The sequence below is a fragment of the Kogia breviceps genome, chromosome 3 (genome assembly GCF_026419965.1).
Source record: "Kogia breviceps isolate mKogBre1 chromosome 3, mKogBre1 haplotype 1, whole genome shotgun sequence".
Classification (NCBI taxonomy): Eukaryota; Metazoa; Chordata; class Mammalia; order Artiodactyla; family Physeteridae; genus Kogia; species Kogia breviceps.
The window spans coordinates 173,435,262-173,450,179 of record NC_081312.1 but is presented as its reverse complement, the minus strand read 5'-3'; the positions used below and the strand labels follow the sequence as shown (position 1 = coordinate 173,450,179).

General features: G+C 45.0%; 1 protein-coding gene across 4 annotated transcripts in view; it reads right to left on the bottom strand.

Annotated features, from left to right (window-relative positions):
- PLXDC2 (plexin domain containing 2) overlaps window positions 1-8,211 on the bottom strand; it is a 434,034-nt gene extending 425,823 nt beyond the window's left edge. Inside the window, exons 1-2 of one of the 4 annotated variants that reach the window (XM_067030372.1) lie at window positions 7,608-8,211; window positions 6,491-7,256 (exon numbers count right to left, since the gene is read on the bottom strand). In XM_067030372.1, coding sequence (XP_066886473.1) covers window positions 6,491-6,602 — 112 coding nt within the window. In that variant the 5' untranslated portion in view covers window positions 6,603-7,256; window positions 7,608-8,211. Of the gene's footprint in view, window positions 1-6,490; window positions 7,506-7,607 lie in introns of those variants that run through there. The other 3 variants (XM_067030371.1, XM_067030373.1, XM_059056083.2) reach the window with 3 other exon arrangements.
- Between the last annotated feature and the right edge of the window lie 6,707 nt (window positions 8,212-14,918).

Genomic DNA, 14,918 nt, shown 5'->3' with positions numbered 1-14,918 from the left:
ATCTACAATTTTTTTTTTTTGGCGGGGGGGGGGGGGGCGGTGGTACGCGGGCCTCTCACCGCTGTGGCTTCTCCCGTTGCGGAGCACAGGCTCCGGACGTGCAGGCTCAGCGGCCATGGCTCACGGGCCCAGCCGCTCCGCGGCATGTGGGATCTTCCCGGACCGGGGCATGAACCCACCTCCCCTGCATCGGCAGGCGGACTCGCAACCACTGCACCACCAGGGAAGCCGCAGACCTACAATGTTTAACAGGCTCCTGACAAGACCTCTAATTCTATTTAAATACTCATATCTGTACCATCAATCCATATCTTACCACCTTTTTAATTAAAGAGGGCAAAACAAAAACAAACCAAAGAAAAAATATGCAATGGGTTCAAAGTCTGGTTACGATACAATGTAGAATACTTTATATTCTATTCTTTCCTCAGATATTATTCTGTTCATTGGGCCAGGCAATATATGACACAATAAATTGTGGGAGAAACTGTCTCAGTAAAAGCATCACTACTTAGTCTGTCATTCTGCAGCAGCTGCCTCAGTTGAACAGAATCACTGTCTGGAGGAGAGTGAGGGAAGACATCCTGTGTGAACCTCATGAAGAAGAAAGACTTCTCAGAGTGGAATACTGCAAAGAGATAAATTAAAGCTTTGCGAAATATAAATATGTGCTCGGAATGAAGGCAAAGGACTGGAGTTAGTCAGATTAAAAGAAAGCAGAAAAGCAACTTTGTAATATACAACCTTAGGTATTATGGTGACTGCTTTTTATTTACTTATTTCCCATCTCTACAACAAATACAAGATTTTAAGAGAGAAAGGCTGGACAAAGCTAAATGAGAGTAGGAAAGATAAGATGAAGACCCAGGTGAACCAGTACAAAAAATGCAGGCCAGAAGGTTTATATACTTGTTGGATGTGGACCACAAATTATGCTCTGAGCTTTCAAAAAAACCACATTTTTTTTTTTTTTTTTTTTTTTTTTTTTTTGCGGTACGCGGGCCTCTCACTGTTGTGGCCTCTCCGGTTGCGGAGCACAGGCTCCGGACACACAGGCTCAGTGGCCATGGCTCACGGGCCCAGCCACTCCACAGCATGTGGGATCTTCCCGGACCGGGGCACAAACCCGTGTCCCCTGCATCGGCAGGCGGACTCTCAACCACTGCGCCACCAGGGAAGCCCCACATTTTTTAAAAGTAATGTTTCTGGTCACTATTTATAATGTCCAGAAGACGCAAACAAACCAGTGCAGAAGAAGACCAACTATATCTGTTATTAAGACCCAAGATCTTTCTCTCTGTGTCTGTCTGTCTCTCTCTGTTACTTGGGGAGCAGATACCGTGCAATGCATTGCACCATACCACCTCCCCCAATAACAGCCACCATAACAAGTTTTAGGAGACTATATTTTTAAAGCCACCTTCAGTGTAGGTTAATGGCATGAGGCCTAAGCACAGTTCAGTTCAAAAGTAATTTCACAAAGAACTAAACTTATTTAATAGTGTTCGTCTCCACTGAAAGTAGAGCACCACCACTATATATACATATTATGTATACATACACAGGTATACATATATATACACACACTGTACTTTAAGGTATTAGATTAAGAACTATACTTCTGGTTTCTGAAAATACAGTCAGAAACCAGTAGTATAGCAGAATGGCAGAATGAACTTTTTGAAAGTTCTATCCATTAACAGAAGGTTTAAGGTCAATATCATCCAGCAGAACCATTATGACAGACCTCTGGATCCTATTCTCTCATTTTAAACTATTGTTCTCTGAAGCCCACTGTATTTTCATTCCCATCTTCCTTATGGAAGAAAGTCATAAATAGAGCAAGAAGTATGAAAGTCTCCCAAGGTGACAGTCTAGTCAACAGTCCAGCTTGAACTGCAATTGCAGTCGGTTCAGTCAGTTCGACAACTATTTATTGCATGCCTGTGTAGTAGATGCCACAGGGGATTCACAAGTGAATGACCACAGAGCCTGATACGGTCTAAAAGCATATATGAGGGCTTCCCTGGTGGCGCAGTGGTTGAGGGTCCGCCTGCCGATGCAGGGGACGCGGGTTCGTGCCCCGGTCCGGGAGGATCCCACGTGCCGCGGAGCGGCTGGGCCCGTGAGCCATGGCCGCTGAGCCTGCGCGTCCGGAGCCTGTGTTCCGCAACGGGAGAGGCCACAACAGTGAGGCCCGCATACCACAAAAGAAAAAAAAAAGCATATATGAAAAAGAGATGTCGAAATGAGAAGGAAACAAAGTCCTACGATACCAAGCAGAGTCAAACAAGTGCCTTAAAAAAGGCCTAGAGTTCTCGGAGGGTTCTGAGACACCTCATCCTTTTGTGAACGGTGTCACTGGAGATAAGCCTGTAAGAAAACGTAGAAGGTGGATGGGTGGAGATGGGTTAGGGAAGGAAGAGCAGGAGGAATGACATGGAGGTGGTAGCACCTGGTACCTACTCTGGGAACATCAAGGAGCCTCACTTGGCTAGACTGTTACAAACACGCAGGGGAGGGTGAAGCCTCACGGTAATTATGGCCATGGGAAAGAGACGGTACTGAATGTAGTGGGGAACCAACACAAGACTTTAGATTTCGTGGTCACAGTTGACCAATTCATTCATCTTCATAAACGTACTGTTTCTACAATAAGAGATGCCTTTTAGGAAGCAAAAAACTGAGACCAAAACTATTGCAAAGAATCCGTAGTATCTACATATCTGCATGAAAGTATCTGATTCTTGCAGACAAGAAATCTGTGGGGAAGCAAATTAGTATTTTCCATTCCTAAGTTTTACTCAGGCACATTCTCCTTGATAAGAACCTGTTTCTAAAGATCAAACTTAAGAAATGCACAAATTGTCCTAATTGTAATAATCCCAAATCCCTCTGCAAACATCCATGAATTTCAAACCTTATTTCTGAGTTAAATGTTCTACGTCACAGTTATGTCTCATTCCAAATTTATCCAACCTCAGCCTTCAACTTCTATCTATCCTCTAAAGAAAAGAGGCTCTCACATTTTATATTTAAAAACTTTCTGTATGCAGTCAAGAGTCATTGATTTTTAAAAAAACTGTGATTTTCTAATAATCTGACCCATGTCCATTTTATAGAGATATTCACTTAAATTAACCCTCTGTCTTAATCTTTTGCTCCAGGTATGTCTGCATATAGTTAGAAAATTTATACCAGTGACAGTATGTCTCAACTGTTATAGCAAACGCCACAAATTAGTAATATTTCAAACTAAGTTGTTTAACTCTAATGAAAGCAGAAAATAATAGGAAAACATCCAACTAGAAAAACAACTAAATGTAAACGATCTGCTAAAAATAAACTACTTGTTTCTAAAACACAGAAATACTAGAAAGTTTAAAAAGTGAAAATTCCTTGGGGTCCTAAACTATTATTGCTCTCTCTATAGTGGTAAGGAACTTCCCCGTTGCATTAAATCACATTTAAGAGCAATAATCAGGCCAAAATATAACTACATATTTTAGGCCTTTTTTCCTGATTTAAATTTTAGAATTCTACAAGATATTACTGCATCTTTCTCCTTTGACATTGTTACTAAACTGTTTTGCAATCAGTTCAGGATATAAAGATGAATGTATAACAATATGGAAATGATTTGAGATTTATAAAATTTAACATTATTGTAAGCTGATCTGTCTCTAAACATTGGTTGAGGTATACTATTTAGTGTGGGCAAATACTTTTCAGACATACATAGAATACATTCAATCCTAAAAGAAAATTCACTATATAATGAACTTTTAATCACAAGAGAGATAATTTTAAAGTATATTCTTGGAAATTCCACAACGTGTTAATAATTGCCAACAGTGATGCGAAAGAGAGTACTTGAGGTTTTCCACTGTACTTATTACACCACACGAATGTATTCAAGGTGTAAGTCTACATGTAGGGAGTACTATATAAATATTAAATGAATAAATATTTAATTTCAACGAAAATGGGAAATATAATAAACTCTCATTGTTTTAAATTGCCACTCATTTACGAATGTTAAGTTGAAATATCAAAAAATACTGCACATAGGAAAGACAAAATATTGAGGATCACTCATCTCAGGTTTGGGAGAGAATGCGAAGGAAATTAGTGCTTTCTCTGCCCTCTGGTGGCAACAGAGTCAACTGCAGCATTTCTAAAGGAATGCATAAAAAATGTCCTTTATGAAATCAGACTCCCCTGCCCCCACCCCCCGCCAAAATGTCTGTAAAAAAATCCTGATTGCTACATGCCGAATTCCAAGACTGTCGGACTTTTAAAAAATTTCCTGTATTGAACTTTTTAGCTAGACTATTTTACAAAGGAAACTATATTTTTTCTTCCATTTCATTGCTGTATTTTAGGTATTACAGTAGGCTAACCACTCAATTCCAAGATTATTTAATAAAATTAATGCAGACTGATATCCAGGAAAGAAGTTACTTTGTTTTGTAATAAATCTCAAAAAATTTGCTGAGAAATATAAAACTATTCCTTTTTTACTCAATCCTGTAGAAGATGTGGGCTTCTAGTTTTCCACCAGAAATATTGGTTCATAATACCTGCAGATCTATGTTGAACAATTTATGTATTTCATATCCCCCAAAGCAAAAGCTTTTAACTATCTGTTCAATTTTAGAGTGGAGTAAATTTTATCCTCAGTTTGAGAACTCAGAATAGTAAACTTATTGTATGTATTGTTCTTTTCTCAGTAACATTAATGAAAAAAAGTTCAGGAAAAAAACAAACATTTGCTGACCTTTTTTTACTGTAAATGCATTCTTTACTCCCAGTGCCGAAGAGGTTTTCAAATAAACAACCTGAGATGCATTTTTGGCACACACACCTCTCTAACCTCCTTTGGAAATGCTTTCTTTAAGCATTTATTTATTTCATGAAGATGCCCATGAAAACTACTGTTGCACTTTTAAAAATAAATGGGCAGCTTCCCAGACGAGTAAAAGTCTTATTATTTTTTACCAATGAAATGTATCCGAGAAATACACAGAGGGTATGATCTATTGATATAAATAATACCTAGTCAAGAACAACCTATGCCCATCTATGCAGAACCATTATATGTGATAAAGACAAATCAACATCCAGGAAACTTGCGTTTTATTCACAGCTTTAAAAGTGTTGTCATCTTGTTGCCCTCCCCCCGTCCCCCAACACACACACACACACACACACACACCCTCCAATCATAAATTGGAGCAGAGTCAGAATCTGTGCTTTCTCCATAAGAATTTACACCAGGGGCAGACACAGTGTTTCGGCTGTCTCAGCTCGGTAACACTTCGTTCAAGGACTTCCCTTCAAGATTCACCTCACCTGGAATCCCCAGGTGCTCTCCCTAGCCTTCCATCTGCGACTGGCAGGTTTGACATTTGCGGACGCCAGTATACTTCCTGAGGAATCACTTACCGTTTCCCCTCCTCGGGATTAAAACAGAACAAAACAAAACCTTGATTAGCCTCATCAGCAAGGTTTTATTTCCTTTTCCTTTTCCCTGTAAGTGTTTTTGCTCATTCACCTCCCCTCGAAGTCTATCCATTTCTTCCCGAGGGGCAGAAATGGGGAGCAGGCACCCGGTTCACAGTGGGCAGGGTCCGGAAGGCAGCTGGACCTCCGGCTCAGCAGCGCCTCGCCAGGAGGAGCCGGCGCGCCCAGGGCGGCGTCGCCGGCTCCGCGCTCGCCCCGCGGGGCGCGGCTCCGGAGGGACGCGCACCTGGCTAGAGCAGCCACCCCTGGGAACGTGCGGGGTGGGGGCAACATCAGGCCACTCGGAGGAGGCCCTGCACGTGCAGGCCCGTCTGCGAAGCCTGCCGGAGGAGGACAATGGGGCCAGTGGTTGGTCTCCAGAGGGGCGCCCGCCCCACCTCTGCCACCTCCTTCCTTTCTCTGCGTCCCACCGCACCCAGCCCGCCCCACTTCCAGCGCCCGCTCAGCCCCAGACAGCTAGAGGGAGCTGAGGTGCGGGTCGCCTGGGGAGAGGAAGGTGCGGCCCCAGGGAATTTTCTCCAGCATAGGGGAGCTCGGCAATCCCCGGCTGCCACCACGTCCACCACCTACCGCCTCCTTCACGCACTCCCTTAGTTGACCCCAGCACAGGGAAGGAGAAGGAGCCGGGAAGGACACAGCCCAGGCTGCCAGCTCCTGGGCGAGGTATCCGCGGAAGGTTTGCTTCAACACCAGAGCCCTCTCTGGGCGCGTCCGGGGAGTCAGTACCACTCCCTGCCGGCCGCTCAGGTGAAGCAAGCGGTAAATCCTCAAGATAACCCCCAGTCCCTACCACCCTACGCATCCAGCCAACATTCTTCTGCCCATTTGAGAAGCCCAAGTTTAGTCGAAATGCAATTGCAATAACTTTGCCAAGGGCATAGGTGGGGAGGGAGTGGGTTGACAACGGGGTGCCAGAAAGGTCTTCAGCTGGGCACAAAAAGCAAGAAGCGAAAGTGCATCTTACCATTGACTTGGCTTCCAGGCTTCCCTTCAGCGAGCTGACACCGGTCCATTAAAAAGTGGCAAAGTAACACAACTCCTGCAGCAGCCAGGTCGGCCCTCGGAAACCTCGCCATGCCGCTGCCGCGACCTCCCTCCCCTTCCCCGCCAGTACTTCTCCGGCACCCTGTGCCCCGGGGCTCCCGCTGGGAAGGGGGACAACGGGGCTGAACGCTGAGGACTGGTCTCGGCGGGATGCGGAGGCCTTCGTAAATTTCTCTGGGACTTCGCACCCGGGAGCCGGGAAGAGGAAGAAGGGAGTGCGAGGGGAGCGCAGTCCTCTCCGGACCTCCAGGTCCCTCTTCACAACTTGCCACGACACTCGCAGCCCTCACCCCAGACACACAACAGTTGCGGAAACGAAAGGCCACTTGAGCTGGGGCTGGCAAACTCTCCGTTCCGCACAAGCAGCGCCACCCCGGTGCCCGCAGACGGTGACTTCCGAGCCCCCGCGGTGCGCTCCACTGGGTTCAAAACAGATCTAATTCCTCAGCCAGCGCGGGTGCCTGTCCAAATCCAAGAGGGCTGTCGGCTCGTCAGGAACTTTCCCCGGTCCTGGGGCGGCCCCCGCGGAAGGTTGCGGGAAGGGGGTTACTGTGGGATGGCGAAACCCCTCCGACAAGTTTTTCTTCTTTTCTTCGCCCCGACGCTGGGCGCGCGTCCTTGCTCGCCGCCGGAGGGATGAGCAGCCCCAAAGAGCTGAGCCCTGGGAAGGCTCGGGCTGCAGCAGTCTGAGGTCCGAAGGCAGCAAAAATGTATTGGGGAAAAGAGAGGAGAGAGAGAGAGAGGAAGAAGAAAGAAATGGGGAGGGAAAAGTCAGGCTGAAACCTATCGGGAGAGGGTTCCTCCTGGCTAAGGAGGAGGTGGCCCCAAGCCCCGCCGAGCCCCGGAGTTTGGTGGCGGAGGAGGCGCCGCCGCCGCCGCCGCGCTCCCCCGCACTCCAGCTCCACACTTCGGGGAGGGAAGGCAGCTCGCAATTTGCCAGATCTGCCGCTGCATCCTCCCCCCCGCCCCGCTTCCCTCCCCCTTGCTCCTCCAGGCGTCTCCCACCTTCCTCCCCGAAACCGGCAGCTAGCACCGACCTGTCCAATGGCTGCACTTTCCTCGGGGCTGGCAGAGGAGTCGCCGAGAGATTAAACCGGGGGAGCAAAGCAAGGGGGAGTGAGACGGCAACTCCAGCCCGGCGTGCCCCCGGCAGCCGGCGGCCTGGCGCGCCGGGAGAGGAGGCGAGAAAACCAAGCTAGGAGGGGAGCGCCGGACGGCACCTCTGCGCTGCCCGGGCGCCATGCCCGCACCCGGCTCGCACCCCTGGAGGTCGGACCAGCGGTGCCCGCACCCACCTGGCCCTGGGCCGCCTTCGCGCCCGCCTGCGGGGAATCGCGGCCCAGCGGCCGACCCTGCGGGCGCTCGCCACCGCTGGGGTCTTCCTGGGCGCTACAGGGTTAATTACAGTTCGCCATGCCCGGGAGGGCGTGTGCGGCGGCGGCTGGGGTGTGAAGAAAGCAAACCTGAGCCCGTATTCGCTTACTGACCCTGACGAAGCCCCTTCGGACCCCCGGCCCGCCGGGCGGGTGGAGGAAGGTGGCGCGCGGCAGCTTGGACCCGCCGCTGCGGCTTTGTAAAGTGTCAGCGGGAGCGAAGGCGAGAGTTTAAAGAAACAGGAGGCCCACTGAATTTCCTACGGGGGCTTTAACAGGCTTTCGCTGGCTGGTTTGTTTTTGTTTTTTCAGCTCGCGGAAGTGCTTCAGCGTTAACCCTTTCCAGCCCTTTCAGTAAGTTTACACCTTATTTCGCAGAGTTAACCTTATTTTAAAGGAGTAAATACAAAGAAAGGAAGGAAAACAGCATATTGGTTTAAAAAGTACAGCTTCTAGAGCCAGACTGGGCTAGAATTCCACCTCCCCCACTAAATAGCTATATGGCTTTGAGCAGTATTCTTATTAGTGCCTCAGTTCCCCATCCATCAGGGGAGAATTGTAGTTATGCCCTTATAAGGTTGTTGTATTGGATTAAATGAGTTAACACTGAATGATTAAAGAATTGAGAACAGTGCCTGGCACAAAATACATGACTTTATGCTTCTTAAAGAGAAGAGAGGGAAAGGAAGAGAGAGGGTGTCCTAAATCAAATGGAGAATCTGCTTCAGTGTTCTAAGAGCAAAAGGTCCTGTTAGTCTATTCTTGTCCAGTCTTTTCCATGCTCTAAAAAATGTATGGGTGCCATCAATACCACCTTAATTTTGTCTCAATACCCACTGGAAGTGGATCCAGATAATCAAACTACTCTTGCCAATTTGATGCCGAAAGAATGCCTTTCTCATGGTTCCTTAGCTGGTGAGCAGAAGAGAAACAGGAAGTGTAGCATGTTTTCCTCAATCCAATACTCAATTTGCTCTTTATTTTGGAATATATAAACTCATCATGGATACACACTTTTTAATGCTACTTCCTCCCTCATGAGCTTTCTCCCAACCAGTTGATTTCTCCCTCCTCACCTTACTTAGAAAACCTGGTTCTTTTACTTATGCTCAACCAAGAGTGAAGTTCTATGTAACATTACATCCAAAGTTGAGTACCTGAGATACTTATCTATTTAACAGTAAGTTGGAAAAATGAATCTTTCTATCAAAATCTTATTGTCATTTAATTAACGTCGATTTTTTTGTCTGTATCCCTACTGACCTCACTTACTTCACGAATCCTTGCAGAAAGCTTCCTAAAACGTTCAGTACAGCTAGCTCCATTTCCCATTTATATGCAAAATTATGGGGACCCGGGAGGAGCCATTTCAAGAAAGCATCTCTTCTTTAGTCTGGAATATTTCCCTCCCCTTTCACAGTAGAAAAACGGGTGTTTCCTGTTTCTCTGAGAAGAAACAAGTCCCTGCCTCTCCCTGGTATCATTTTCTTTCTTTTTTCCTTTATTATTATATGTGCAAATTAGCAGTGTTTATTTTCTTGTTTGTTGTCAGCAATGCTTTGCCCTCCTGATTGAAGCTTTATACCTTAAGTGGAAATCTGATGCCAAAAATCGAATGGGAGTCAAGTGGTAATTCAGAGTAAGTCTGAAGAGGCTTTTATGTGTTTTGTCTATGTCACTGGTCCTGTTTCATTTTACTCATATTTTAATCTTATTCTGAAGAGCTGTCCCCATAGAAAATACTTTAGTATGGGAGAAGATGCAGGTAAGCAAAAATCAATCATGCATGATGATTTAGTGCCAGAACTAAGTAAGAAAGAACATCATCAAAATAAAGTTAGGCTTTTGTACCTTGCCTTAAATGTCAACCAATAATTATTTGTAAAAAAAATTATTTTTCCTTTACATTATAGCAAGTAACAACTAAAATGTATATAGGATGGTATGTTCAGAGTGAAATGGAAAGTTCATTACTCATATGAACTCCTGGCTAATTAAAAGTAGTAGTATACTTGGTGGCCTAAATGATCTAAGTTTGCCATATATCTTTCACCACAGAATAATCTATTTCACTTTCATGGAGAGAAATTAAGATGTCTCTGTGGAAGAAGTTTCATCTTCCACCTGACTAAAGAGAAGAGTTATAATGAGTGAGCTTTGTTTCTATTTACTATAGTTGTAAGAACTGAATTGCTGGGGGTTTTTTGTTGGTTTTTTACTCACTGGCTTAATTTTAGCTAACCTCTCAAGGAACAAATGAATCAGGAATCACAAAGGAGCAGCACTTGAGTTCCTTGTCCAAGACAAAGGTCTGGAATTCACTGAACACCCTCCTTTAAGATCTTAAGATTGTATATCAGAATCATTCTCACCAACAGAGAACTTTGGGCTGACATTAGCACCTGAGCTAAAGTCTGCACAGATTTCAAACCTGTCTGCAACCCCTTATCTACACCAACCTTCAAAGCCATTTCTACACATTTCAAGTGCAATACTATCTGCATAAATGTAATTACAATTACCCATCTCATCCCACCTCCTACTCTATCTCATGTCTCCCAAATTGAAACTTGGCTAACAGGATACTCAAGAAACCATCATGCTCATTTTGAAAAAATTGAGATGTAATACAGGCTGTGGAGTGCTTAGTATTTATTGTAATCTATTATTATTTTAGGAAATAGTTTTTGTCCATTTTAATAGAATTTTTTAAACTTTCTATAATTGCTGTCAAGTAAAGGGAAATTGCTAGTAGTGGACTGCTTTTATTCAGTCCTAATCTAATATTATGACCTTTTCCTCTAGGTCTAAGGCATTTCCTCTTCCTCCTCATTTAATAGGGCTAATTTTTTTTACCTCTGGTACTCAATTACAAGACTCTTTCCTTCATCTTGGCTGACTTCTGCTTTCAGAATCAACCAAGATTTCATTATACTATTGATGGATATTTTAGCTTTGGGCTCTTTCATAACCTTAAGTAAAAATTTTATGAATAGAGTGTTGTGAATGAAATAAGCATTTAAAAAAATTACATAACAGCTGATATCCCTCTGTTTACAGGGACATTTAGCATGCAAGAATACTTAATGCCTTTTATCCTCATATCAATAGTACATTTACTATTTAGATGAAATTAAAATATAATTATATTTGCCTCTTTCATAATGAAATAACATATTGCATTAAAATGGCATACATGTTTATACTGTCTTCTTTCTGAATCTTAATAAGCTAAAGGTTTTTTGACCAGTAAATAGCAAAGTACGAAACATGTGCAGCTAAAAATAGTAAGAACAAATTCTTAAAATGGAATTGTACACTCCTGTATGATCAGGCCTCTCAATATGGCTCTCCTCTTGCTCTTTGTACATCCCCGCTCAACCAGCCCCTGCTTCACCTACTCACGTGAACAGTGCTTGCCCCCTGCTGCAGCCGATGATTGTTCTAATCCTTTGGCTCCACCTGCTAGTTTATTAAAGGGAAACATCTGCCCTCATGATGGTTGTTAACCTGAGGGGGGGTATAAGAGACATGCCCCAGCTGGTTTCCCTGGTAACTGATGAGCCAACGTGACGTCAATTCCCCTTATAAATGGTAGCCTCCTTCTTCCCTAAGCAGTAAAGATGGCTGCCTTGGCTTGTCTGCTGTACGTGTGGGGCATTGCACCAGGATCCTTTATTTCGGACAGGTAAGATCCCCTATCCAATATAAGTGACCTCTGTCACTGTCTCAAGGCTCTTTCTTCAGTGTCCAGGCTGTGCAACTATAACAGAAGGCTTGCAGGCCTGCAGAGTGTAGCACAACAGTTGGTGAGCAAGTCAGGACACCAGGGAGACTCCCATGAGCACTGAGATGTTGGGAAATAGGAACAGAGGATGGACACTTGTAGAGTTAACCCTGGGGTGGCTGTCCACTAGCATGTGGGGCTCCAAAGTTGCGAGAGGTAATCCCGAGGTGGCTGTCCACTAGCGTGGGCGTGCCCTGTGGCGGCTGTCTACCATGAGAGATATCTTTCTCTTCCATTTATGTTGATAACAGCCTGTTAACCTCAGAGTCTCTTTCAAGTTTAAGAGTAGCAGCCCCGTGCTCATGGTTCATCTTGACTGCACGGGGATGGCTGGTGAATACAGACAGAACACAGGGACCTGGATTATCTACAAAATCCAGGCATACCCCTGACCCACCGCCCCTGAACAATTACGGACACAGGCTTTAGGCGTAATAACTCAGGAACAGACTTGTGAATTAGACATGGCCGGTTACCCAGGTTTGGCTGGGGCCTGTGACAACGGCAAAATGATAAGACTACCCTTTTTTGGTCATAGCTATGGCAATGGTCAGAGCAACGATACAGTGTGAGAGAACAACAGCTGTATGCTGCGTACAATGCATTACAACAGGTGGAAGACATTATAAAAGGCCTAGGTAAGTCATCGAGCAACGCAGAAACCCACTATTCAGGGTCTAGAAGAGCTGTGCATGACATACAGGACTCCCAGCAACATCAATAGTGACCAAGGAACCCACTTTACCCACCACAGAGTTCAGGAATGGGCCTCTAAAAATGACATATGCTGGCATTTCCACCTGCCCTTACAACTCCAGTGCTGCTGGGCTCACTGAAAGGATTACTTAAACAACAACTGAGATGCGAAATCTATAGCCGAACATTCCAGGAGCAATCATCCCAGTGCCTAGGCCACATTAACCCAGAGACAACTAGTCAACACTATCCGAGTTCAACTGTTGACCACCAAAGGACCGCTGCCGATTATAGGTCAGGACAATGACTCACTTTTGCCCTTGCCACAGAATCTATCCCCTGAGAAACACATTATAAAATGGCCCTGGGACTGGGAAGTTAAGCCCTCAGTAGTTTGGGTTTGCCGCCCTGTGTGGGGGATAGAATTAGGGACTTACAGATCTCACCTGTCTTCCACCCGGCCCCGCCTAAGACTACTGAGATAATTAATCCGGGCCCCGTAATGGAGAAAAGCACCATTATTTTAACCTGTGGCCTGTTACTCCACCTCTCCAGTATTTGACATTAACGGTGTGGACTGAGTGTGGACGGGTGGGGTGGTGCCGCAGGGCCATGACAAAAACCACAGGTAGGTATGCTATTGTCTCAGAATGCTGTTACTGCTTGTATTTTGCTTAATGGCCTTGATCCCTGTGTTGTGCCTGTTAAATACCTTACATTTCATCTCTCATCTAAGTGGAGGGAATCTGTTTGTGGGCTAGGTAACAACGGTGGCCTCACTGCCAAATGAATTGATTGCGGGGTCTATGGCAACATGCCGTTGTCGTCCTCCTGTGGGCGTCCATGAAAAATTGAGCCACTAAGTGACTGGCTCCAAAGTTTGCCCACCGCTTAGACTATGTCTGTGTTGTCTCTGTGGTATTTGGTTACAGTACACCTCTACACACCTGACCTAGGTATACCGTGGAAGGGGCTGGACCAAGATGGTAAAGGTGGTGTGGGGTATGTAGGGTGGAGTGTATGCTCAAGCCACTCAAGATGGCTGTTCTCTTGCTTTTTCTACATCCCCTCGTCGACCAGTCCCTGCTTCACCTACATCCTACTTAAATGAACTTGCTTGCCCTCTCTCCCAGCTAGTGACTGTTCTAATCCTTAGGCCAGAATGGCTCCGCCTGCTAGTTTATTAAAGAGAAACATCTGCCCTTGTGATGTTCATTAACCTGAGGGGCTGTAAAGGACATGCCTGGGCTGCTGGTTTCCCTGGTAACTGATGAACAAACTTGATGTCAATTCCCCCTATAAATGGTAGCCTCCTCCATCCCTGAGTAGTGAAGATGGCTGCCCTGTCCCGTCTGCTGTACGCGGTGGGGTATTGCTCCAGGACCCTTTGTTTCAGACATGCAAGATCCCCTATCCAGTATGGTTCTCTGTTGCCATTTTCAGCCTCTTTCTTCAGTCTTGGGGCTGGGCAGCTACAAGGTATACAGGCCTGCAGGGTGCAGCCTAGCGACACCTAAAAAGGGTAAGGGCATTACCTGACATTTCTTTTCATGTAGCAACAATGTGTACTACAAACATAGACCTTATTCCTCAATTATACTCAAAGATAAATTCAACTCCTGCACTTTGCTAAAAAGGAAAATAGGCAAGTACTCAGCAAGCACTTAGTGAATTAATAAATGAAATGTATTAAGGAATATGCTGTACAATACCTAATATGGAACACTCAGAAAAGTTCTGAAAATGTTGATTGTTGTGGACCTTGTTAACCGAGATTTTTCTGAACTGATTAAAAAATGTCTGAACCACAGGAAATAACATTTCACAGTTGTCCTTTGCAGAGCCCCTAGTGGAGGCTATTATTCCTAGCACAGATCATGGGCCTTGTGTTAACTGCTGAAGTGCTCTGCACCACATGCCACCACATGACTAATATTCAACCCAGATGGCTTCCACTGCATTTCCTTTCCTCACCTTGCATTCATCTTGTTTTCTTTTTCTCTAGATTTCCTCTTTTTCATCTTCACCATATGAATTTTTTATTGATATATAATTGACATAGCTCTAGACTTGCTCATTTAAAGCATACAATTCCGTGGATTTTAGTATACTCATAGGACCATCTAATTCCAGAACCATTTTCATCACCCCAAAAACCCTCACACCCATTAGCAGTTACTCTCCATTCCCCTCCCCCACAGACTCTGGCAACCACTAATCTACTTTCTGTCTCTATGGATTTGCCTATTCTGGATCCCTCACATGAAAAGAATCATATGACATGTGACTTTGGGTCTGACTTCTTTCATTTACCATGTTTTCAAGGTTCATCCATGCTGTAGCATGTATCGGTACTGTATTCCTTTTTATTGCCAAATAATATTCCATTGAATGGATATACTACATTTTATATATTCAGCAGTTGATGGACATTTGAGTTGTTCCCACATTGGGGCTATTATGAATAATGATGCTATGAACATCATGTACAA